Source organism: Nicotiana tabacum, chromosome 15, assembly GCF_000715075.1.
Source record: "Nicotiana tabacum cultivar K326 chromosome 15, ASM71507v2, whole genome shotgun sequence".
NCBI lineage: Eukaryota > Viridiplantae > Streptophyta > Magnoliopsida > Solanales > Solanaceae > Nicotiana > Nicotiana tabacum.
In genome coordinates this window covers 15,103,239-15,129,251 of record NC_134094.1, presented here as the reverse complement: position 1 = coordinate 15,129,251, position 26,013 = coordinate 15,103,239, and the positions used below count along the sequence as shown (strand labels likewise).

Below are 26,013 nucleotides of genomic sequence, written 5' to 3'. Positions count from 1 at the left end.
TAACTTTTATTTGAAACACTACTCAAAGCCATAATATTTTAATACACATATCATTCTTGAACATATTCCCGAAGGATAACATAATGTTATAGGAACATTCGGAACACATTTTGAATGCATAATTCTCGACACTTTGCTTACTTGGGAAAATCAAATTTATTGGGAATAACTCGGAATATGGGAATAAGGAACTTGAGACAACCATACTTGAAACTTACGGGAATATCATGGAATTCAATTCTAAGAGAGTAGTTTAGCCAACATACCTCGCTTTGAGATTTCCTTAAATTACTACGACGTTCCAAAAATCCTAGCAATCCCAATATATTTTAAGACATAACATAAATTGAACTATAATTAGGAAGATATTCGTGGTTTCAGCTCATTAGAGCATTTTATCAAATACTAGGTGTGCAAATTTGACTACAAGGTTCTTCTACAAGATTTCCTTTATTTCATAACCAATCTTTACTTATTTGAGCTCAACAATCTTCCCACAAACCTTATTGGTACATACATGTATAAATAATACTCTTAGACCCAAGAATCATGCTCTTAATCAACCATCTTCTACCCAAATTCGAAATTGAAAATTAGGGTATGGAACCTTACCTCTTAGATAAAGAACTTGAGGGATTTCTTGTTGGATTTCAAGGCTTGAGCAAGATTTGATGAACAAGGGCTTAGGAATTACTCCTCTCACTCTAGGGCACTTTCCCCTCTCTAAAAATATCAGATTATCCCTCCAAAATGAACCTAAGATCATTTTATAAGAACTAGGGTCGGGTTATGAAATTAGAAAAATAGACCCTCAAAAATTCAGACCCGTGCTACAAACCAGGTTAGGCACGGTCTATAGCGAGCTACAAACCAGGCTTCGCGAGCTCTGTAGCGAGCTACAAACCAGGCGTCGCGAGCTCTGTAGCGAGGTATAAATCAGGCTTCGCGATATCTGTACCGAGCTACAGACCAGGCTTCGCGAAAAATATAGTATGGTCTAGCGCGTTACAGGCCTAGCTTCGCGAGGGTTATAGCATGGTCTAGCGCGCTATAAAGCTGGCTTCGCGAGGGTTATAGAACGGTCATATTCTTCCAACCTTTGGGAATTTGAACATAACTTCTTGTAGGAGTGTCCAAATGACGAACGGTTTGAAGAGTTAGAAACTAGACTCAAAGGGCTTGAATTTGATAGGTAGATGTCACGACCCAAAAACCAACTGTCGTGATTGAGCCTATCGTGAAACTAGGTAAGCCTTTACTCAACTATCTCAACACAGTAAACGCTTTAAAATATAGGCGGAAGCAATTTAATATTTAAGAAAATCCTTTTTAAAACTGAAATAAACCCGCAACACAATACAATCTATCCCATCATCGGGGTGTCACCGAGTACATGAGCATCTATGTCAGAATACAGTCTACTACAATGTCTAAGGAGTAAAAACTGAAGTACAGATAAAGGTAATAAAGGAGAGTGAAGGCCTACGAATGCCATGCAGCTACCTCGATAGTCTCCGAGATCCTATCTCCTCAATCAGCAGCCGCCGTAACCAGAAGTACCTAAATCTGCACACGAGGTGTAGGGTGTAGCGTGAGTACAACCAACTCAATAAGTAACAAACCCAAACTATGGGCTGAAAGTAGTGACGAACTCAACCGGCACAATTCAATACAGAAAATAACAGTGCAGAAATGTAGACATGCTTTCAAGTTCGGTAGATATCTTAAAACAGTAAAATGGATCAATCTGAATGATATAAAAAAAATATAACTCCTCAACCTCTACCATGCCAATGCAATATTGTATGTGATGCACCATCCTGACAGCCTTATGTGCTTACACTCTCGAATACTCAACCACTCGGTACTGTATATGACCCATACGGCCAACGGAAGATCCATCCCGGAACATATACATCACTGACAATAAGTCACCCAGTACCGAGGAAGGCCAATCCAGCCTTGTGGAGAAGATCCATCTCCAGGTTCACACTCTCAAATAATCAACCACTCGGTACTGTATATGGCCCATACAGCCCAAGGGAGATCCATACCATAACATATACATCATATGAACTTAATCGAATTTTCAGATCACCTCCAACAACATCAAAAATACGAATTACACATGGATTCAAGCTTAAAAAACTTCAAAATTTCCAAATTCTACAAACGACGCCGAAATCTATCAAATCTCGTCCGATTGACCTCCAATTTTGCACACAAGTCATAAATGATCCCACAAACCTACTGCAACTTCCGGAATCGGAATCCGACCCTGATATCAAAAAGTCAACCCCCCGGTCAAACGTCCCAAAAATTCGACTTTCGCCATTTCAAGCCTAATCTCACTACGGACCTCCAAAAAATTTTCCGGACACGCTCCTAAGTCCAAAATCATCATACGGAGCTACTGGAATCATCATAATTCGAATTCGGGGTCGTTTACATATAGATCAACATCCGGTCGACTTTTTCAACTTAAGCTTTCCATTTAAGAGACTAAGTGTCTCATTTCACATTGAATTCACTATGGACCCAAACCAACTAACCTGATAAGTCATATAACAGCTATAAAGCGTAAATGGAGCAGTAAATAGGGGAACGTGGCTACAACTCTCAAAATGACCGACCAGGTCGTTACATCATCCCCCTCGTAAGCAAACGTTCATCCTCGAATGGGTCTAAAAACATACCTGGAGTCTCAAATAGGTGTGGATGACTGCTCCGCATCTCCCGCTCGGTCTCCCAAGTAGCCTCCTCCATGGGCTGACCTCTCAACTGCACTTTCGCTGAAGCTATATCCTTTGACCTCAACTTCCGAACCTGTCGATCCAAAATGGCCATCGGCTCCATATTATAAGTCAAATCACCATCCAACTAACCCGTACTGAAATCCAAAACATAAGACGGATCATCGATATACTTTCGGAGCATAGAAACATGAAATACTGGATGTACACTCGACAAGCAAGGTGGCAAGGCAAGCTTGTAAGCCACCTCCCCAATCCTCTGAAGTACCTCAAAAGGCCCAATAAACCAAGGGCTCAACTTGCCCTTCTTCCCGAACCTCATAACACCCTTCATGGGTGAAACCTTTAGTAGAACCTTCTCCCCAACCATGTAAAACACATCACGGACATTCCTGTCGGCATAGCTCTTCTGTGGGCTGAAATTAGTGACGAACTCAACCGGCACAGTTCAATACAGAAAATAACAATGCAGAAATCTAGACATGCTTTCAAGTTCGGTAGCCTCATGTGCTCACACTCTCGAATACTCAACCACTCGCTACTGTATATGGCCCATATGGCCCACGGAAGATCCATCCCGGAACATATACATCACTGACTATAAGTCACCCAGTACCGAGGAAGGCCAATCTAACCCTGTGGAGAAGATCCATCTCCAGGTTCACACTCTCAAATAATCAACCACTCGGTACTATATATGGCCCATACGACCCACAGAAGATCCATCACAGAACATATACACCATACGAACTTAATCGAATCTTCAAATCACCTCCAATAACATCAAAAATACGAATTACACACGGATTCAAGCCTAAGAAACTTCGAAATTTCAAAATTCTACAAACGACGCCGAAACCTATCAAATCTCGTTCAATTGACCTCAAATTTTGTACACAAGTCATAAATGACCCCATGAACCTACTGCAACTTCCAGAATCGAAATCCGACCCCGATATCAAAAAGTCAACCCCCGGTCTAACTTCCCAAAAATTTAACTTTTGCCATTTCAAGCCTAATCCCACTACAGACCTCCAAAAAAAATTTCGGACACGCGCCTAAGTCCAAAATCACAATACGGAGCTACTGGAATCATCAAAATTTGAATCTGGGGTCGTTTACACATAGATCAACATCCAGTCGACTTTTTTAACTTAAGCTTTCTATTTAAGAGACTAAGTGTCTCATTTCACACTGAATTTACTCCGTACCCGAACCAACTAACCCGATAAGTCATATAACAGTTATAAGGCATAAATGGAGCAGTAAATGGGGAAACGGGGCTACAACTCTCGAAACGACCGCCCGGGTCGTTAGAGTAGATCACCTCCTAAGTCGTTATAGTTTGGTAGCAGCATTCGTTTGAAGTAGGATCTTGTGCGAATTGAGACATCCTTTCCACTTAATATATCCAACTTGTTCCACATAAATTCTTGCCATTCACAAAACTCCTTAGTATGTTTCAACACACCTTAAACATATATTTTTCATTTTAAAATAATGTGGTTCTACCCCATGGGTCTTCTTTAATACTCGAACACGTTATTCCCAAATACCGTTAGTGCACTTTAAAATCTTCAATCATTAGGAAATTTTTAACGGGGCCTTACAATGGGGCGTAGAAAAACAAAAAAAATAAAAAATTGAAGTTGGAGGGGGTTGGGGTTAGATGTAAGGGTAGGTAGAGTTTTCGGAAAATATTTTCCTACCTTTTTCTAGGGAAGTCATTTTTCTCCAATTTCAGGAAAATGTGATATCGAGAAAAATATTTTCCAAACTATTTTGTGCAACCAAACAGTGAAAAATAAAAAAATATTTTTCAAAAAATATTTTCCGTCATACCAAACACACCAAAAATATACTGTATTTGCACCTTCTGTTGTATTATTAAAATAATAAATAAATATCAATTACTACTTTTAGTAGGATTACTTCCCGAAATGATGTATAACAAAAAAAAAATCGATTATCAAATTACTCAAATAAATAAATATGATTATTCCACAATTTCTCAATCAAACAAAAATAATATATCAAAAAATATTTTTGAAATAAGGGTGGGTCGGGTCCTAACAAATCGGGTCAATAAATTTTTGGTTGGGTTCGGTTATTAATTATTTAAGAAAGACAAAATAGTATTTGCTGTTAAACTTTAGGATTTCGTGTCCTTAATTTCATGAGTGTTAATGTCCTTAATATTAAGGATAAAATCGTCTTTTCGTATTAATTTTTAAGAGAGTAGCGACTATTTTTGCTCACCCGTATAAAAACTAAATAGCACATTCTGAGAAGTTGAGGGAGTTTGGTGGAGAGAGAAAAATCTCTTTTACAACATCCTCACTCTGGTTTTCGAAATTACTGGTACATTCCATTATCACTAGAAAAAGTATAGTGAACTCAAACTTGAGGATGACAACAAACCAATAAACCAAACTAAAAACCCTTTAGTTTCCAATTCTGTTGAAATATACCAAACATGGCCTTACCAATCCCAGCACAGCTCTTGCTCGAGCCACCCAATTATGGAGTTTTGCAAACCCCTGGAGGAGTTATTAGTGTCACAGTTAGAACAAGAAAAGCTAATAATTCCAACTTGTGTTTTTATAATGGAGACAACCCTAGGTTGTATTCAGGTCTCACAAGGACAAGGGCGGCCTGCAGTGATGGAGGGGGTGAAGTTTATGTTAACCCTCACCAGGTGAAGTTTATTTCTCCTACTGGGTTGCTTGTATTTTAGTTTCTTATTGCTTTTTGTCTCTACTCTGTCATGCTGGATTTCGGTTTACTTGCACTAAGCATTTTGATCATCATGCTATGAGTTTTCAAACTCATTTGTGAATGTTATGTGGATCATATTTGTCTCTTATAGGAAATTTCGGTTTATAGCTTGTTTGGATGGTTGTTACCCATCGTTTTATAATGTATTGTATTGTATTGTATCGTTTTATAAATACAATGTTTGGATGGATTGTATTGTTTGCGGTTGTTAAATAACATTTTGCTGTTTGGTTTGACTGTATGGTACTATACTGTAACTGATAAGTTTACTAAAATACCCTCAATTGTTTAAATATTAAATTTATCAATAATTACGCATAAAAATAATTTAAGAAAATCCCTTTCTACTAATTTATCACCAAATATGTCTTAAAAATAGATTAAACAATGCACCCAAGGGTGTGGCCTAGTAATCAATGAAGTGAGTGAGAACCATGAGGCCTCAGGTTCAAATCACAGCGGAGGCAAATACCGGGTGATTTCTTCCCATTTATCCAAGCCTTGGTGGATAGAGTTTACCTGGTACCTGTTGCTGGCGGGAGGTGGCAGGTATCCCGTAGAATTAGTCGAGGTGTGCACAAGCTGGCCCGGACACCACGATTATCAGAAAAAAAAATAGATTAAACAATTAAATTCATTCAAATTCTAACAAAATTAGCAATTTTAGGTTGAAGTTGGAAGCGGCAGAAGTTCTGAAAAAAAAGGTACGAAGACAAAGTAGGTTATAGGTGGGAGATTTGGAGTTAAAATATTTAAAAAAAAGGTAAACGGTAAAATAGAATTATGGAGTAATAAGTTAGGGCATAATTGGACTGAAAAATAGGAAACAATCCCACCACACCAAATCGGTTGTTTAAAAAATGGGACTTTTCATTGTTCCGGAACAATGAATTTAACAATACAATACAATCAATTTTAATGAAACAATACGATCAACAATACGATACAATGAGTAACGACCATCCAAACAAGCTGTTAACCTCCAGTTCTTAATCCTAGAGATAAACAAATATAAACCTGTTTGCTTAATGTGTACTTAATCCTTGAGAGTACTTCCATTTTTTAATGGTGATCTTTCTTTCACCAACTCTTTCAGAGCTTATCTGCATCAAGTTAAAGCATGTTTTTTACATGATGATGAATCTTCCTCTTTCATTTACAGGATGTTGATATGTTAAAGGATAGCTCATCTAACACAGGTGACGGTTACATTGCCTTGTTTGTTCGGATGCTTGGTTTGGACTATGACCCTCTAGATAGAGAACAGACAGTCATTGCTCTCTGGAAGTATTCACTTGGAGGGAAGCAGTGTGTTGATATGTTAATGCAGTTCCGGGGTTCTGTTAATCTGGCTGTGAACCTTCTAAGGTCTGAGTCTGATGCTGCTTGTGAAGCAGCTGCTGGTCTTTTGAGGATGATATCCTCAGTGAATATGTACAGAGAGCTTGTGGCAGATAGTGGTGCAATAGAAGAGATAAACGGCCTCTTGAGACGTTCTTCCCTCTTCCCAAATGTGCAAAATCTACCTCATTTTTTCTGTCCTCATGTCTTTTTGATACAAGCATTTGAGGCACAAGCTTGAATTTATTTCTGCAGGTGAAGGAGCCAAGCTTATGTTCATTATGGAATTTATCTGTGGATGAGAAACTCAGAAACAAAATTGCCAACTCTGATCTCCTGCCTTTACTGTTAAAGTTCCTGGAGGATGAAGAAGTGAAAGTGAAGGAGGCAGCTACAAGGGTTTTGGCTAATTTAGCATTGACTGTTTCTAATCACAAGAATATGGTTGAAGCAGGTGTCATCCCAAAACTGGTAAGACACTAAGATCGGTTGATTCATGTTCTTACACTTTTTTTGGGTAGATATCAATTGGTCTTGAATATATTTATGAGTGCTTAAGAATTGCAAAATTTTTATATCAATTACCTTCTGGAACTCCAGGATTTTCCATGTACTATTAAGAAAAAGAGATCTAGAATATAATTTGCTGGTTCTTGAACAAGGATAGGGAGGAAAGAACCTAATAGAAGTTAATAGACACAGAAAAGATGGTGGGAGGTAGTAGGTATCCCGTGGAATTAGTCGAGGTGCGCGCAAGTTGGCCCGGACACCACGGTTCTAAAAAAAAGATACAGGAAAGATCTAAAATATAATTAGTTGGTTCTTGAACAAGGATAGGGAGGGAAACCAAATAGATACAGAGTAAAATCGAAAGAAATGGAGGCCATGGTGCATGATATACATTTACTTCTACAAACCATGTAAAAGATCAGACAAGTTGACAATGTAATTAACTAGTAAGGCATTCATGAAGAGATTGTTATACGCAGTTGGATTAAGCAAGAATGTCTAACGCTTCTTAGTCTCATCTTCTGCTTATAACATGTAGGTGATTTTATCTATAAAAACATTGTTAATTTGTTGAATCTGTTCTATGTCTACTGCAATGTGCTCCAGAAAAGAAGTTAGTTTTTATCATTTTTTATTATAGTTTGTGGCATAATTAGGGCTGGATTTTTTAATCCATTTTTCAGTGGTTAATGTCTTTGATGCCGCAAAACTGAATCTCAGAGAATTTCATTACCTTGGAGCTGTGCAGGCAATGCTCTTGAAAACTGAGGTGGAGGGATCTAAGGTCATTAAAAAAGAAGCGAGGAATGCGTTGCTGGAACTTGCGAAAGATGAGTACAGCTAGATTCTTATCATGGAGGAAGATCTTCTTCTGGTCCCTTTAGTTGGTGCAGTTGCCTACAAGTTCTTCAGGCCAGCTCTGTATTCATGGCCTTCTTTGCCCGATGGTACCAAAATTGACCAGAACACAAAAACTTCAAGATATGGCGCCTCTGAATTACTTCTTGGATTAAATATTGAGGATAAGAATGCAAACATTGAGGAAGCAAAAATGAAGGCAATGGTAGGACACACTCAACAGCAATTTCTTGCACGTATTGGGGCAATAGAAATTGAAGAAGATAATATATCCAGTGGTGAACTTTCATCAAATCCAAGGTTTACTCTTTTGCCGTGGATGGATGGCGTGGCTTGCTTGGTTTTAATTCTTGGACTTGAAGATGAGTCAGCTATTGCTAGAGCTGCAGAGACCATTGCAGATGTATCTATTAATGAGCGAATGCGGGTTTCATTTAAAGAAGCAGGTGCTACAAACCCTCTTGTTCGGCTAATTAACCATCCTAGTGACACTGTTAAATTAGCTGTTATTCGGGCTCTGGAGAGGCTATCTATCAGGTAGTTATCATATTAACTTTAACATGTTATACTCTTCCATGTAGTTAAGACACATTAATGACTTATCTAATTATGTCCTATGTGATTATGGCTCTGTGGTAAAGGTTCATTGATTTACTTTCAGCAGTGAGCCGTGAAAGTTCTCTCCTTTATTTAATATTGATGTTAGGGGCGTAATCATCTGATAATTGCACCTTAGAAAAGGTGAATTCTTCCTCCATTATGTGCTTACTTTGAAGCAAATATGATTCATGGCTCTGGTAATGCACTAAGCTCTTAAAGGGATCTGGCTATAAAGCAACTTGTTCAATTAACAATCCTTGTGATTCTATTAGATTTGCTGTTATTTGCTAAATTTGTCTTGTACTTCTTGTGTTTCCATGTTTATGAGACATAAGTGACTTGTTGCAGCTAAATATTTCAATCTGTATGACTCTCTTTAATGTCTAGAAATCTTCTGCTTAGCACCTAGCAGAAAAAGTTAACTTCCTTCTTTGGATCTTAATGTTAAGTAAGGGCCTAGTGATCGGGTCTATGCATTTTGGAGAGAAAAATTCTTCTGCCATAATGTGATTTTTTTTGAGTGAATATGACTCTGTTGCTTTGATGTTAACCAAAACTCTTTTAAAATGTTTCTTTGAAGCCAGAGCAACATATGTTAGAAAGATTATTTAGAATTTTGATGTTGCTGACACCCAAGACTTTTACTAATTTCGTCATAGTACTTTTTCGGCTTGTCACAACTTTCATTCCCTCATTCTTGCAGTTAAGTGTAGTTCTTCCATATTGTATTAGATTTGGTTTAAAGTTCACACTATAACTTGAAAGAGTTTGGAACAGAATTCATTATGCACTTTGTGTTCCTGCTTGGCTTAAGATTAAGTTAATCTATCCAGTTCAACGTGCACCTATGGCTAATTATATTGTTTCATGTCTTTCTGGATGAAGTAATGACGTATGCCAAAGAATGGAAGCAGAAAATGTCGTGCATTCTTTGATTTACTTGCTCAGTAACTCGGAGATCTCTAAGAGCTTGACAAATATGGTAATGCAATTTATTTTATATTCTACTAAAATGTTGATTAGTCATATTCTTGTTCCACAGAAGTAAAATGATATTGTTTCCTACACAGATATTGGATATTCTTACTCGGATCCTAGATCCTAGCAAAGAAATGAAATCCAGAGCTATCACTCTTTAGTTCTTCGAGGGAGCTCATATTCGTTCGACAACCTCTCTGAGTGACTCTTTTCTTTCTGGGTTATCTTCAGTTTTATTATGGACCAGTTAATGGGTCGACAAATGAATGGAGTGCAGCAAGAAATGCAGGGTTGACTGGAAATGAAAATGAGAAAGTTGCATCAACAACCAGGTTTCATGTTTGTTTCCATGTTTTGTACTCCTCCCCTCCCTCTTATATCTGTGTTCCATGCCGATCTTGAATTGTTTAGTTCATGAATACCTGCTTCCCATGATATCAGTCTTGCAGAGATTTTTAATGAGCCTACAATTATTTATTTGGGAGATCTGATTCTTAATTATAAGAACAATCACTTGCTACATTAACAGGCTCTTGATTTTGGATATCTGATGCCGAAGAGTGGGAGGGAGGGAATGGTGTGTATGATTGAGCTGGGCAGGAAGGGAGACTAAACATTAAGAAGCTCACAAGACAGCCAGTTAGGTTTGGTGAGGGGTGGGGTTGGAAGAGGGTAACAGGTTGTCTAATAGCCCTTGTACACTCTGTTTCCGTAGCCCATTATGTAAAGTGGAGTGTTCACCTTAAGCGATGTGGATCACTTTCTCTACTAGTCCAATACTTGAGAATTGAGTCTTTTCCCTTCTGTACTTCAGACATTGATGCAAAGTAGACCATACCACTCCATTCTTATAATCCAAGGAGGTCCAAGCAGCAAGTTGTATGATGTTTTAGCATCTATGATGTGAATCAGGGTGTTTGACTTTATCTTGCCAATGGATAATCGTACGCGGATCTTACCTATGGCTCGTTGTCCTCCTTGGTTGAAACCTTGGATTGTTAGGTTACTTTTGGATAGCTCATCCATAGAGATCCCAAGCCTTTTTAGCACCATCTTCGGCATGATTTTGACAGCCGAACCATCATCAACAAGTATGCGATTGAGATGTTGTTCCCGAATGGCCCCTACAACGAACCTAAATCCACTAGTCGTGATGACACCTAACCCAACCCGCTAGGTAAGCCAATTAACAACTATCCAATTCCAATTGATATTTAATAAGACAGTTAAGTAAAGAAATTATCTGAATCTTATACATTCCCCAATGACTGGTAGTACAAATCATGAGCTTCTAAGAATAGAATCTACAAAGCTGAAATGAAATAAATACATCGTCTGTTTGAAAAGTACATAAACAGAATTTTATAGATCTAAGGCTACCACGAACAAGGGGCAGCTACAACCGGGACGCAGGTACATCTTCAATCCAGCTCCCATCGAACACAGCAACATCAGCAACCAACATCTACACGCAAGGTGCAGAAGTATAGTATGAGTACAACCGACTCCATGTACTCAATAAGTAACAAACCTAACCTTAGGTTGAAAGTAGTGACGAGCTAACACAAGGTCGGGTCCAATACCAATATCCCACAACAGTTCATAACAGCATAATACAAGTAATAAAAGATGTATCTCAGAAGTAAAATGCTCAGCTTGTTCACAGTTCCAGAAAATAGTCATGCTTTTCAAATATCTTAGTGAAAACCCAAATCTTTTACCGAAGATGCCAAAAATACGAGTAAGTTTGAAAACTGTAATTTTTCCAAATATCCTTTCCACAATAAATAAGATGTTTCATTTTCTTTCCAGATAGCAAGTGTGAAATACCTCTCTATGTCCACATTCAATGTGTGTAGAAAACAAAGTCATGAATGACGTGATACCATACAACATGAGGAAAAATGCATCTCTATGCCGGTATGTCATGTGTGCATGCCAATGCCATGTATCTTAGAGATGAATCATGTATTCGCACTCTCAGAGTACTTAATCTCATTGTCTCACACTTTCCATTCATCATGCTCAACCACTCGGTACTGTATATGGCCCGTACGGCCCAGGGAATATATACATCACTGACCATCAGCCACTCAGTACCGAGGAAGGCCAATCCGGCCCCATGGAGAAGATCTATCTCCAGGTATATAAATGCTTCAGACAAGATCCATGTCCCTAGAAGATCCATCCCTCAATATAATCAATCGCGCTCACTGGGGGTGTGCAGACTCCGGAGGGGCTCCTACAGCCCAAGCGCTATCATAAGCCAGATTCAGGCATAAATCAATATAACATGCTGCGGCGTGCAGCCCGATCCCATAAGTGTCACTCATAATCAGGCTCTCGGCCTCACTCAGTCATCAATCTCTCCAGTCTCACTCACGGGCTCACAATGTCATGAAACTAGCCCGACAATAATGATATGATGTATCAGTAAATAACAACTGAGATATAATATGAATGCATGAATATGACTGAGTACGAAATATCAATGAAATCAGTGAGATGACAATAAGAAACGGCCACTATGGGTCCCAACAGTATCGACATAAAGCCTAAATATGATCTCTAGCATGATTGACAGCTCAATTACTTTATCACATGGTGAAAACCGGGATATCAACAAAATAGGGCCACTATTCAGTGCCATGGAAACAACGGAGTTCCAATTTACATGCACGCCCACACGCCCGTCACCTAGCATATGCATCACCTCAATACCAATCACATAACACATATTACGGGGTTTCATACCCTCAACTCTAAGTTTAGAAGAGTTACATACCTCGAACAAGCCAATTCCAACACCGAGCAAGCCAAGCGATGCTCCAAAATGCCATCCCGCGCGTTCCGACCTCCGAGCGGCTCGAAACTAACAAAAAACAACTCAAGTACATCTAACAATGCTAAAGGAACCAATCCCGATCGAAAAAGATCAAATCTTGAATCAAAAGCCCAAAACTGGCCAAAAGCCCAACCTGGGCCCGCACCTCGGAACTCGACAAAATTTACAAAATCCAACAACCCATTCAATTGCGAGTCCAACCATACTAGTTTCACTCAGATCCGACTCCAATTCAATGTTCAAAACTCAAAAATTCATATTATGAAACTTTAGGCCAAAACCCCTAATTTCCTCTTTAAAATTCACAATCCAATTACCAAAAACGAAGATAGATTAAGGAAATATAACCAAAATCGAGTAGAGAACACTTATCCCAATTCATATGGTGAAAATTGCTTCAAGAATTGCCTCAATCCGAGCTTCATAGCTCCCAAAATGAAGAAAGAACCAAAACCTTGATAATATAGCCTCTGCCCGCGATTCCGCATTTGCGGACAATTCGTCGCATCTGCGACTACTGCTTTTGCGGAAAAACATCGCATCTGCGAAAAATGGCCTTGCCCAGCAACCCCCGCACCTGCTGTATCAAACTCCGCATCTGCGAAGACACTCGCACCTGCGTTTCCACTCGACGCACTTGCGCCCTTTTCTCCCCTTCTGCGGGCCTCCTCATCCAGCTCTCATCTCGCATCTGCGACGCCTTTGTCGCTTCTGCGGCCATCGCACCTGCGCAAACTAACCGCAGGTGCGATCATACCAGAACCAGCAGCCTTCAGCAATGCAACATGAAGTGAAAATGATCCGAACCTCGTCCAAAACTCATCCGAGCCACTCGGGACCCCGTCCGAATATACCAACAAGTTCCATAACGCAATACGGACCTACTCAAGGCCTCAAAACACACATAACAACATAAAAACGGCGAATCACACCTCAAATCGAAATCTATGAATTTCGAACTTTCAAATTCAATAACTCGTGCCGAAACATAGCAAATCAATCCGGAATGACTTCAAATTTTGCACACAAGTCACATTCGACATTACGGACCTGCTCCAACTTCCTAAATCGGAATCCGACCCCGATATCAAAAAGTCCACTCCCGGTCAAACTTTGCAAAATTTCAACTTCCGCCATTTCGAGCCAAATTCAACCACGAACCTCCAAATCACAATCCGGACGTGTTCCTAAGTTTAAAATCACCCAACGGAGCTAACAAAACCATCAAAATTCCAATCCGCTAGCTTCGGCCATGACTTCACAATCCACAACTATGAAACAATCTGCTCCTGAAAGCTCCCGGTTTCCAAATCCATAAAACACACGAATCACCATTTCTGATTCCATCTCCACCGCCCAAATGTCTAACACATCTCTCATACACGATCATCCCACGAGGAATACTTCTAAAATTCTTCCGTGCCATCTAGCAAAATTTGAACATCAGCAGTCAATCAACCAGGAGAGTGCCGCAATACCAATGAAGTATCCATAAATCAAACACATTGCCCTTTCTGAAATGTATACTATCATCAGGCCATACCGATTAGTAATATCAGTTACCTAGTCATCTGAAACCGTCCATGCTGCCTACAAATCTATGCCCTTCCCTTCCAAACTGACTTGTGACCTTGCACATGCAAATCTCAATCCCACACAACACCGCATCTACCATGCCATCCTGTGAAGAGTACAGGAGTCTCATAATCAACTCTGAGTTCCAAGCAGAATACATACCCGATAAGTCAGAAACCTTCCATTTGATTTCATCTGGGAGAAATTCACTATACACCACATGCTCCTCACGCCAGCAGGAAATATACCCCTCGAACCTTGGTAAAAACCATTGAGAACTCTTCGAAACCCATTTGCACGTAACCAAGCTATCTGAACCGAATCTCTCTAACTCAACCCAGCCACGCAGGTTGCCAAAACCCAAGAGCATTGCCACGAAACACCTGTAGAGACTAGCCACGTCATAAGATCCAAAGAACCGATTATATCCATTACTGTGCTGATCCAACCTACTACCACGCAGTCCTATTTCTCAAAGTCCCTTCCAAATTGCCTTCAAATTGATACTTCTCCTTGCTGGAACACTACGATCCTTAACCAAAATTCACCACACAAGAGACCCTAGTATAAAACCACAACGCCTAAGGCCCATAAGCCGCTGACTTCCTCTTAAGCACCCCAAGGCACCACAACCGAGACACCCACTCTAAAGAGACCTTATGTGAACCTCAAACTGTTTCCTTCACCTTCTTGATAATGAAATGCACAATCCACAATGATATAAAATGCCACAAGTCTCGACACCATCCAATGCAACTCCCAGTTTCTAGCCATATACAAATCTTGAAAATTCCAAATCACTACATATAAATTTTAAATCCACTAGAACCATTCTCGAGAGTCATCCACTATACTCAAATCTTAATTAAACTGACCAAACGGACCGAACGACCTGTGCCCCATTAGCACACCAACACCCAAGGGAGTAAAGAATAACCCACACTCCTAAGCAACTGAGCAAATTCCTACTCCATGTACACTACATCCTTCGCGAATAACCACTCAATTATTTTGTGATTCTCATATACCTATAGAGTGTAATACAACCTGTATCCAGAAATTCCTTTACCCGAGTCATCCTCGATCTCGACCTCTGCAAGTCATAACTGATTCACCAGTATACCCCAAACCGAAACCAATACAACACATAACCGTGCAATCAACTCGTCGATAGCAGACTCCCCCACTTGGCTCAAAGCCATGGAATAAAACATCTGACTACTTACAATAACCATACCCCATTACGACCATAATACCACAGTGAGATTCCATTAAATCCTTCATCCGCTCATGCAACACAAACCATCTAGTACCTCAAATCATCTGCAAATATCGCGTTCATCCTCGTGATGGTTAAGCCAACTTCCACAGGCGATCCAAACTCAAATTGCAACATATATCATTCACTGGTAAAAGAGAACTCTCTACAAAACATCTTAGGGATCACACAACCTCAGGACACCTCGCAGGGGATAACCCACCTGCTTTGCCTCAAACTGACATCTCTCTACACCCTTCCACAGTCACGACTACTACGCAATCACTTAATCTTCTCGATTCTGAACTCATCAACAAGACATGAGAATCTACTTCACTCCACAACTAAACAACATGCGAGATCCCTCAATACACCCATAACTCGAGACCATACGCCAAATCAAGACAGAAATCAGACACCCCATAGTCCTTTCTACATCTTAAGTAAACTCTTCTCGTCACATTCGAACAATCTGAGCACATCTCGCAGTCACATCATACTCACCACATAGCCATTCTATCGCTCATCGAGCCACAAATTTCACTCATAGAGACACTACTGGATGTATAAGTCCTAAAAGCACGTGCTCACACAATCGAAATCTCCGTGCTCAAGCTACAGTCAAAACCCGGCCTCAAGTCCTCCAGCCTGGCCCATCATCAGCACGCCAAAATCACATCTCGCACCTCAACCATGGAATCACAAGCCGTCGTTGCACAGCTGATACCGAGCGTTTATGTGCGCATACGAATGCGTGGAAGGAATTCAAAGGGTTACGCTTCAAGCTGAATCAATGTCGCACGATAAGGAAAGAAAGATGGGAAGTATATCCTAAATGTCCTGTAGCCTCTCGAAGATAGGTATGGACGTCATTATACCGATCCGCAAGACTTTACTAAACACTTGCTCATGACTTGTAGAACCTATGAACCTAGAGCTTTGATACCAACTTGTCACGACCCTAAATCCACTAGTCGTGATGACACCTAACCCAACCCGCTAGGTAAGCCAATTAACAACTATCCAATTCCAATTGATATTTTATAAGACAGTTAAGTAAAGAAATTATCTGAATCTTATACATTCCCCAAGGACTGGTAGTACAAATCATGAGCTTCTAAGAATAGAATTTACAAAGTTGAAATGAAATAAATACATCGTCTGTTTGAAAAGTACATAAACAGAGTTTTATAGATCTAAGGCTACCACGAAAAAGGGGCAGCTACAACCGTGACACAGGTACATCTTCAATCCAGCTCCCATCGGACACAGCAACATCAGCAACCAACATCTACACGCAAGGTGCAGAAGTATAGTATGAGTACAACCGACCCCATGTACTCAATAAGTAATAAACCTAACCTTAGGTTGAAAGTAGTGACGAGCTAACACAAGGTCGGGTCCAATACCAATATCCCACAACAATTCATAACAACATAATACAAGTAATAAAAGATGTATCTCAGAAGTAAAATGCTCAGCTCGTTCACAGTTCCAGAAAATAGTCATGCTTTTCAAATATCTTAGTGAAAACCCAAATCTTTTACCGAAGATGTAAAAAATACGAGTAAGTTTGAAAACTATAATTTTTTCAAATATCCTTTCCACAATAAATAAAATATTTCATTTTCTTTCCAGATAGCAAGTGTGAAATACCTCTCTATGCCCACATATCAATGTGTGTGAAAAACAAAGTCATGAATGACGTGATACCGTACAACATGAGGAAAAATGCATCTCTATGCCGTTATGTCATGTGTGCATGCCAATGCCATGTATCTCAGAGATGAATCATGTAGTCACACTCTCAGAGTACTTAATCTCACTGTCTTACACTTTCCACTCATCATGCTCAACCACTCGGTACTGTATATGGCCCATACGGCCCAGGGAAGATCCATCCCGGAATATATACATCACTGACCATCAGTCACTCAGTACCGAGGAAGGCCAATCCGGCCCCATGGAGAAGATTCATCTCCAGGTATATAAATGCTTCGGATAAGATCCATGTCCAGGGAAGATCCATCCCTAAATATAATCAACCGCGCTCACTGGGGGTGTGCAGACTCCGGAGGGGCTCCTACAGCCCAAGCGCTATCATAAGCCAGATCCAGGCATAAATCAATATAACATGCTGCGGCGTGCAGCCCGATCCCATAAGTGTCACTCATAATCAGGCTCTCGGCCTCACTCAGTCATCAATCTCTCCAGTCTCACTCACAGGCTCACAATGTCATGAAACTAGCCCGACAATAATGATATGATGTATCAGTAAATAACAACTGAGATATAATATGAATGCATGAATATGACTGAGTACGAAATATCAATGAAATCAGTGAGATGACAGCAAGAAACGACCACTATGGGTCCCAACAGTATCGGCATAAAGCCTAAATATGATATCTAGCATGATTGACAGCTCAATTACTTTATCACATGGTGAAAACACGGATATCAACAAAATAGGGCCACTATTCAGTGCCATGGAAACAACAGAGTCCCAATTCACATGGTGCACGCCCACACGCCCGTCATCTAGCATGTGCGTCACCTCAAACAAGCCAATACCAATGTCGAGCAAACCAAGCGATGCTCCAAAGATGCCATCCTGCGCGTTCCGAGCTTTGAAAGACTCGAAACTAACCAAAAATAACTCAAATACATCAAACGCGTTCCGACCTACGAACGGCTCAAAACTAACCAAAAACAACTCAAGTACATCAAACAATGCTAACGGAACCAATCCCGATCAAAAAAGATCAAATCTTGAATCAAAAGCCCAAAACCAGCCAAAAGCCCAACCGGGGCCCGCACTTCGGACCCCGACAAAATTTACAAAATCCAACAACCCATTCAATTACGAGTCCAACCATACTAGTTTCACTCAAATCTGACTCCAATTCGATGTTCAAAACTCAAAAATTCATATTATGAAACTTTAGGCCAAAAAACCCAATTTCCTCTTTAAATTTCACAATCCAATTACCAAAAACGAAGATAGATTAAGGAAATATAACCAAAACCGAGTAGAGAACACTTACCCAATTCATATGGTGAAAATGTTTCAAGAATTGCCTCAATCCGAGCTCCATAGCTCCCAAAATGAAGAAAGAATCAAAACCCTCGTTAATATAGCTTCTGCCTAGCGATTCCGCATTTGCGGACAATTCGTCGCATCTGTGACTACCGTTTTTGCGGAAAAACATCGCATCTGCGATAAATGGCCTTGCCCAGCAACCCTCGCACCTGCGGTATCAAACTCCGCATCTGCGAAGACCCTCGCACCTGCCCTTCCACTCGACGCGCCTGCGCATCCGCACCTGCGCCCTTTTCTCCGCTTTTGCGGGCCTCCTCATCCAGCTCTCATCTCGCATCTGCGATGCCTTTGTTGCTTCTGCGGCCATCACACCTGCGCAAACTAACCGCAGGTGCGATCATACCAGAACCAGCAGCCTTCAACAATGCAACATGAAGTAAAAATGATCTGAACCTCATCCAAAACTCATCCGAACCACTCGGGACCCCGTCCGAATATACCAACAAGTTCCATAACGCAATACGGACCTACTCGAGGCCTCAAAACACATATAACAACATAAAAACGACGAATCACACCTCAAATCGAAATCTATGAAGTTCGAACTTTCAAATTCAATAACTCGTGCCGAAACATAGCAAATCAATCCGGAATGACTTCAAATTTTGCACACAAGTCACATTCGACATTACGGGCGTGCTCCAACTTTCGGAATCGGAATCCGTCCCCAATATAAAAAAGTCCACTCCCGGTCAAACTTTCCAAAATTTCAACTTCCGCAATTTCGAGCCAAATTCAACCACGAACCTCCAAATCACAATCCAGACGCGCTCTTAAGACCAAAATCACCCAACGGAGCTAACAGAACCATCAAAATTCCAATCCGAGGTCAATGCTAAAATGTAAAACTTGGTCAACTCTTTCGAATTTAAAGCTCCCTAGTTGAGAATCATTCTTCCAAATCAGTCCCGAATAACCTGAAAACCAAACCGACGATTCACACAAGTCAAAATACCTCATACAGAGCTACTCACGCCTGTAAACTACCGAGCGAAGTTCAAATGCTCAAAACGACCGGTCGGGTCGTTACAACAACACTGTGACAAATTTTCCGTTATCATGATGTTCTTGTGTTTTCATTGGACCAAGCTCATCGTTGCTTTCCTTTGTTTCATCGGTACTAGAAAATACATGAGTTGCACCAACATGACCTACATAAAGGAATTTTCCAGGAAAGAATTCATGCAATGTGATGGTCTTTCAGAACTTCGACGATAAGGTACCGTTAATCTTCTTGCTAATAGAAGATTTGATAATTTTTGGTGTTTGTAGCTTATCCATATCGCTCATTTTTGCTCTTGGCTTAGGAAGTCGTAGCCTCATAATTGCTTGATGTTTTCGTTTCTTGTGAGTGACTAGAGTCCAACCCTCATCGTCTTTGTCTTTGGACTCAGTGTCTTGCTCTAGTGAACCTTCAAGAGTTTTCCTTGGAAGATCAACTTCAACGGGCTCGAAACTTCCAAATTGTAAGAAGGCAGTGCTTGACACGTTCTGCAACCTTGAACACTTCTTTTCCTCGAGGGCGGTACTTGCATGATTTGCTTTTGCTATTTCATCCATGTCTATGATGATTTTTCCTTCACTTACAAGAGCCATGATTTTTTCCTTCAAGACGAAGCATTTCTCTATAGGGTGGCTAATGACGCGATGAAACTGTAGTATTTCGGATCGCCAACTTTACCAATTTCCTCAGGCCTTTTTGATTTAGGGAGATCGATGAATTTCTTGGCCAGCAATTCATCAATGATTGTGGGTACGTTTGAATCTGGAAACGGATAAACCTTAGCCTCTAATTCCTTCAAGGTGGGACGACGTTTTTCCTCTTTGGGATATTGACTCGTGGTCTTATCCTCCTTCACCTTTTGCTTGGTCGTGACTTTCACAGAAGTTGCTTTCACCGCCATAGATTCTTTGGTTTGGTTCTTTGATGTAACATTTTTCTTAAACTCCTTCTAATCAGCAAATGGAGATGCCTTTCCATGACTTGCGATGCTTGAATCCATGTCGTGCGCTCGCATTGCAAGTTCTTCAAAAGTTCGCGTTTTGATCCCTTGTAGGATGTACAAAAGGCCCCAGTGCATTCCTTGAATGCACGTCTCCACATTAGATACTGCTGAAAGGCGATCCTTGCAGTCCAAACTTAGCGCTCTCCAACGATTGATGTAATCCACCACGGGCTTGTCTTTCCTTTGCTTGGTGCCTGTCAACTCTATCATGCTTACAGTTCTTCGGGTACTGTAAAACCGATTGAAGAATTCCTTCTCATGTTGCTCCCAACTATCAACGGATTCGGGCTCCAAGTCAATATACCAGTCAAATGCGTTCCATTTCAGCGAACAAACAAATTGTTTTACCAAAATGTCACCATGCGTTCCAGCATTGCTATAAGTGTCGACCAAGTGGGCAATATGTTGCCTTGGGTTTTCTTTGCCATCAAATTGATGCAGCTTTGGTGGTTGATAATTGGTTGGCATAGTTAGACAATCAATCCTCTTAGTATAAGGCTTAGAGTAGTACAACGAACTTTGTGATGGTCCGCCATATTGAGCTGTGATGGTGTTTGTTATTATGTCTTTCAATTGTTGGACAGATAACGCAGCAACCGAAGTGGATTGCTTTTCCTTCTGAATGCTGAACTTGGCAAGCGATTCCTCAATAACCATTTTTTGCGAGGTGAAGACAGGTGAACGAGGAGGGACGTGGCTCGACTCTCCAGGTGCATAGGCCTCCAATTTGTTCATGAGTTGAGCGATTTGAAGGTCTTTGTCTTCAACAGATTTCTTCAAGACTCCTATAGTCTGTTCCATCATGGCAAACTTTTCGTCCACGTTAGTTGCGTCAGTCATTAAGGCGTTGACTTTTGTTAAAACTGAAGAATCCACAAAATCCTCAAATCCACCAAGGTTGGAGGCTGTTTGAGAAAGTTCGTCAAATAGCAAGAATGAGGTGTTGCCCCCAAAGATTGTAGTTGCAGACGTCATGTGAGATTTGCTCTTCTTTGAGATCACTTGAACTTGCTTCGAGTGATCGGGCCAACATGGCTGAGCTCAACGGATGCGGCAGTAACATCTTTGCATGGAACATCATCACACTTCCGGAAGGCCACTGCAGCAGTGGATCTGAAGTTTGTGGTTTTCAACTTATAAAAGGAAGAGATGAAGGGTAGAACTGGTCCCACTAGGCGTGCCAAAATTTGTTCGCAGCTAATTTTCGTAGTACGGAAAATAAACTGCAACAAAAATAATATGAAGAAAAAGATATTTTATTGATGAATATTTGTGAGTACAATTCTATGTATCCCTTGGTTCTCCTCTTTGAAATTCTCCGTGATTCGAGGGCTTGAGAAACATCTTTCTCGAATGTAGGATGATGCAGACCTCCTTGTGATGTATTTAATCGCCAAGAACGTCGAGCAGCGCTTCGTTGTTTCGGGTTGATCTCCGGAAGAACTCCGTTAATCACTCCTTTGTCGAAGAACTTTGCACTTGATGATTGATCTCTCTGTTTGCGGTTGCCTTCACCAATAGCGGAATTCTCTTCTCCAACTCTGAATGTCCTTAAAGAGTTATGTAACCCCTCTATTTATAATGGTAGAGGATGGACAATCCAGCTACATATGAACTCTCTTGTTTGATTATGATTGGCTCATGTGAGTCATCGAACTTATCACATAAGTTATGTGATAAGCTTGCTTGTGATTGGCCAAGACATGTCGTTTTAGACACTTGGCAACTCTTGATTGGTCACTAATTTAGGCTGGGATTGCCACATCATTTCACACGTGGCGTGATCTTGTTGGCTTTGAGTTTGACTAGATATGCCATGTCACTTGACACATGGCATGAGTCTGGGCCTTAAGATGAAATGGACCCTGGGCTTGAAATAATAAAATGGACTAATTTAATGTAAAGTCCAAATTGATTATTCAACCCAAATAAAACTAAGATTCAACCCCAAATTTTATATGGATTAAACTTAATAAATTTTATATGTCTACAACGACGAAACTGTTAAGTTGGTTGGGGCACTAGTTGGAACTTGCGTTATTGTGGTTTTAGTTGATGTTGATTTGTAACTCGCAATATATAAAGGTGATGGTCATCATGTCTACATGCATTATTGGGATTTCGGAGGTTACGATTAAAAATGATTGTGTAAACTTTATGCTCTTAGGTACAAAGACTCATTCCTTCATCATCCTTTTATTTTGACTAGACAAAGGGTAAAGGGTATATCTGGGGAAGTTTCGGTTCCTTCTCAATTTTGGTGGAAGTATTCTTCCATCTGATTTTGTTGACATGGTAAATGCATTGTGTAATTAAAGTTGCATAATAACAACATTGTTCATGTTGCAATTATCTTTACTTCATCAAAAAGGCAATTGTTTGTGCTGCAGACGAGCAGTTGATCATCTTCACCAGTTTTGAGATTTTCAAAATGTAGGACTGTATTAAGTGCTTCATACTAGTTGGTGTTACAGCAGATGTAAAGATGAATCAATTCACTATTTCATGGTGAATCAAACTCTGAGTTTCATTTTTGCAGCTTGGAAACTGCCAATGTGGTGGATCTCTTAGATTCTGCTGTTCTATCTCGCCTAGTTGATATCATGAGGACGTCATCCGCAGATTTGCAGAGGAAATCTGCTTCAATCCTTGAGTTCGCCGCAGTTATTGAGTCATGCACGGAAAAGATCCTGTCCGTTGACCTAGAAAGTGGGCTGGATGCTGTTTTCCAGCAGAGAACTTTAAATGGTATGAGAGATTACTTGCCTGCAATCCTCATTAAGGCCCAGTCTGTCAGAAAGTGTGGCTTCACTTTTCCCTTTTTAGTAGGTTTCTTGATCCTTCTTTGAAGTACGTAGTAGTCTGTAACTGCTGCTGTTCAACATAACATGGTAATATGGAAGTCTTAGGAAATCTTCTGGAGAATACTACCTTGAAGAAGGAAACCATGGTTTCTGTTTGATTTCAAGGAATGTCAATGTGCTTGTAAATTTCAAAAGTAGTGCCTCCTACTATCAAAGTAGGAGATTAGGATGTTCTTTTCTGGCATTTAAGCCACAAATTACGCCCCAAGAACTTACAAGTTACAATTAATAGTTTTCCTAGTTCACCTCAGGCCTGTACTGGTTACATTTTGGATTCAGTTGTGATCCACAACATTTTACCTTCCATTTACACCAAATTATTATCACTCACTTGCCAATCGTCCCTCTCTCTCTCTCTCTCTCTCTCTCTCTCTCTCTCTCTCTCTCTCTCTCTCTCTCTCTCTCTCTCTCTCTCTCTCTCTCTCTCTCTCTCTCTCTCTCTCTCTCTCTCTTTGGGTACATGTACAATTCTACTTTCCACCTTTCAGTTTTTTCATTCATCCTATTTGTCTATGCTTCAAATACCCTGAGTATGCTTAGCAAATTCACCAATATTATTGTTCATGTGTCTCTGAGCTTCTTTGGTGAGGAAATGTCCCAACTCCAGAAGTGCTCAGCATATACTAAGTTCTTGACAATAGTGGTGTGCCTTTTGTGTTCATTGCTTTACTGTTATGTTGTATATATTTCTCTTTAGTTCTGTGGAAATGCTCATTCTTAACCACCACAAGTTGATTTTTGTAACTGAGTAAACCTGTAGACTACAGATGATTTGGGAGTTCTTACATTTGTGACCAGTTCACTGTTTTCCTCAGGCCGGTACTGAGTAAATCATTCTTTAAGCAGAAACTGGAAGATAAATTGGTGGTCAGTGATCTGCCTTAATCTGTTTATCTAAGACAAGAAATTTTTGGCATAGGGTTTTCACATTCATGGGCTGCAGAGACTTGCTTTAGTCTTTTGATTTATGTAGCGTAGCCAGCATACTGGAGGCTGTTTCAAGTAGTTTCTAAAAGATGATTCTGCACAGTTTGACATGTTAGCCATTTAATAGCTCGTTCCTAATTTATGTTACTTGGCTAAACGAAGAAAACTTAGAAGCATGGTGGATGATCTGATGATATTTAGTCAATTTTCTTACTTTGGTGGTGTGGGGATCCTATGCTAAATACTAGCCTCTATCAAGACTTGAGAATATTTGCCTTAAATTCTATTGGAAATAAATAACTTGCTGGATTCATCATGATATTGCAGACGCAGTCTGAAATAGATCTGCAGAACCCGGAGTTTCATGCGCTTGAGGTTGAAGAGGCTGGTCATGCGATAGCTGGAGCATCCCGGCTACTTACAAGACTGCTGGACTTTGAGCAGTTCTGTCGTAAAGCAAATGCATCTCATTTTACAAAGTTACTGCGAAAGGTTCTCAAATCAGACATCCCTCTTTACCACAAAGACTGGGTTGCTGCCTGTTTTGTGAAGCTCCGCTATCTCTCTGGTCCATATTTTGACTATGATAATCCGATCAACTTAGAGGTAACTCTTTATGAGACGATCCCAATGCTGGTAGAACAGATCAAGACTTCATATTCATTGGAAGTACAAGAGGCTGCTGTTGTAGAACTCAACAGAATAATCTCTGAAGAGGTGGTGAATTCCACCAGAGCCGTGGCTGCCGAGGGAGGGATATTTACATTGGTGAAGCTGCTCGAAAATGGGAGTGAACGAGCTGTTGAAGCATCTCTAGCAATACTGTATAATTTGAGCATGGACAGTGAGAATCATGCTGCGATTATAGCTGCAGGAGCTGTGCCAATTTTGAGAAGACTTGTACTAACGCAAAGGTCACATTGGATGCTTACCTACATGATGAATTCAGCTAAATTCTTACCAGTTGTAATATAAAAATTATGAGTTCATGTTGTTAGTAATATAACCCTTCTTTATACAAAACCCTCTATTTAGTCTTCAAGCTGATCTCTTCTGCGATGAGAGAATTTTGTGAATTGAGCCAGGAACAGATATTTAATGCTATGTATCTTATACAGAGACAACTGTGTGGCCTTCAAAGAATTGGGTTTAGTTTTTTATTTTTTGTTTGAAAACTAAATTGTTTTTCCAAAGCTGAACCAAAAAAAAGAGATATTATTATTCTTATAATCATTAATTAAATGAGACCCATACTTATTTTTCAAACTTCTATAATTTAATAAGTGGTTACAAGCTGAAATATGTTCCAAAATCATTATCTTGTGAAATCCATTAATTGACATCCACGGAGATTTCCATAATTACTTATGGTTTCGTAAAATATTACAATTATTAGTTGAATAACATGTTCAACAACCTTAACATATGGTAAAAGTATAAAAAAGATATACCCTAAAATACGGTAGTTCACTATATAAAAGGAAATTAGAATGATAGAGAAAAAATTTGGGCGTCTTGTACAAGGATAACACATGCAAATTGAGAAATAGTCCAAAACCGATAATAAGAATCGCAAAAGGCCAAATATATCCCTGTACTTTTGAAAATGGTCTAAGA

General features: G+C 40.0%; 1 protein-coding gene across 1 annotated transcript; it reads left to right on the top strand.

Annotated features, from left to right (window-relative positions):
• Window positions 1-5,351: 5,351 nt before the first annotated feature.
• On the top strand, window positions 5,352-25,564 carry LOC107772658 (uncharacterized). The gene is made up of 8 exons (XM_075230613.1): window positions 5,352-5,451; window positions 6,694-6,730; window positions 7,128-7,343; window positions 8,131-8,777; window positions 9,726-9,822; window positions 10,050-10,150; window positions 23,145-23,430; window positions 24,724-25,564. The coding sequence occupies exons 4-8, from the start codon at window positions 8,236-8,238 to the stop codon at window positions 25,369-25,371; spliced, it is 1,674 nt and encodes a 557-aa protein (XP_075086714.1). The 5' UTR covers window positions 5,352-5,451; window positions 6,694-6,730; window positions 7,128-7,343; window positions 8,131-8,235; the 3' UTR covers window positions 25,372-25,564.
• The last annotated feature ends 449 nt before the right edge of the window (window positions 25,565-26,013 follow it).

Bases quoted from the DNA above. Each gene is read 5' to 3' on its own strand.
- LOC107772658 (XM_075230613.1), top strand. From the start codon at position 8,236: ATGGAGGAAGATCTTCTTCTGGTCCCTTTAGTTGGTGCAGTTGCCTAC. The intron at 9,823-10,049 runs GTAATGCAATTT...GGTTATCTTCAG, and splicing joins CTAAGAGCTTGACAAATATG to TTTTATTATGGACCAGTTAA. The intron at 23,431-24,723 runs GTAGGTTTCTTG...ATGATATTGCAG, and splicing joins GCTTCACTTTTCCCTTTTTA to ACGCAGTCTGAAATAGATCT.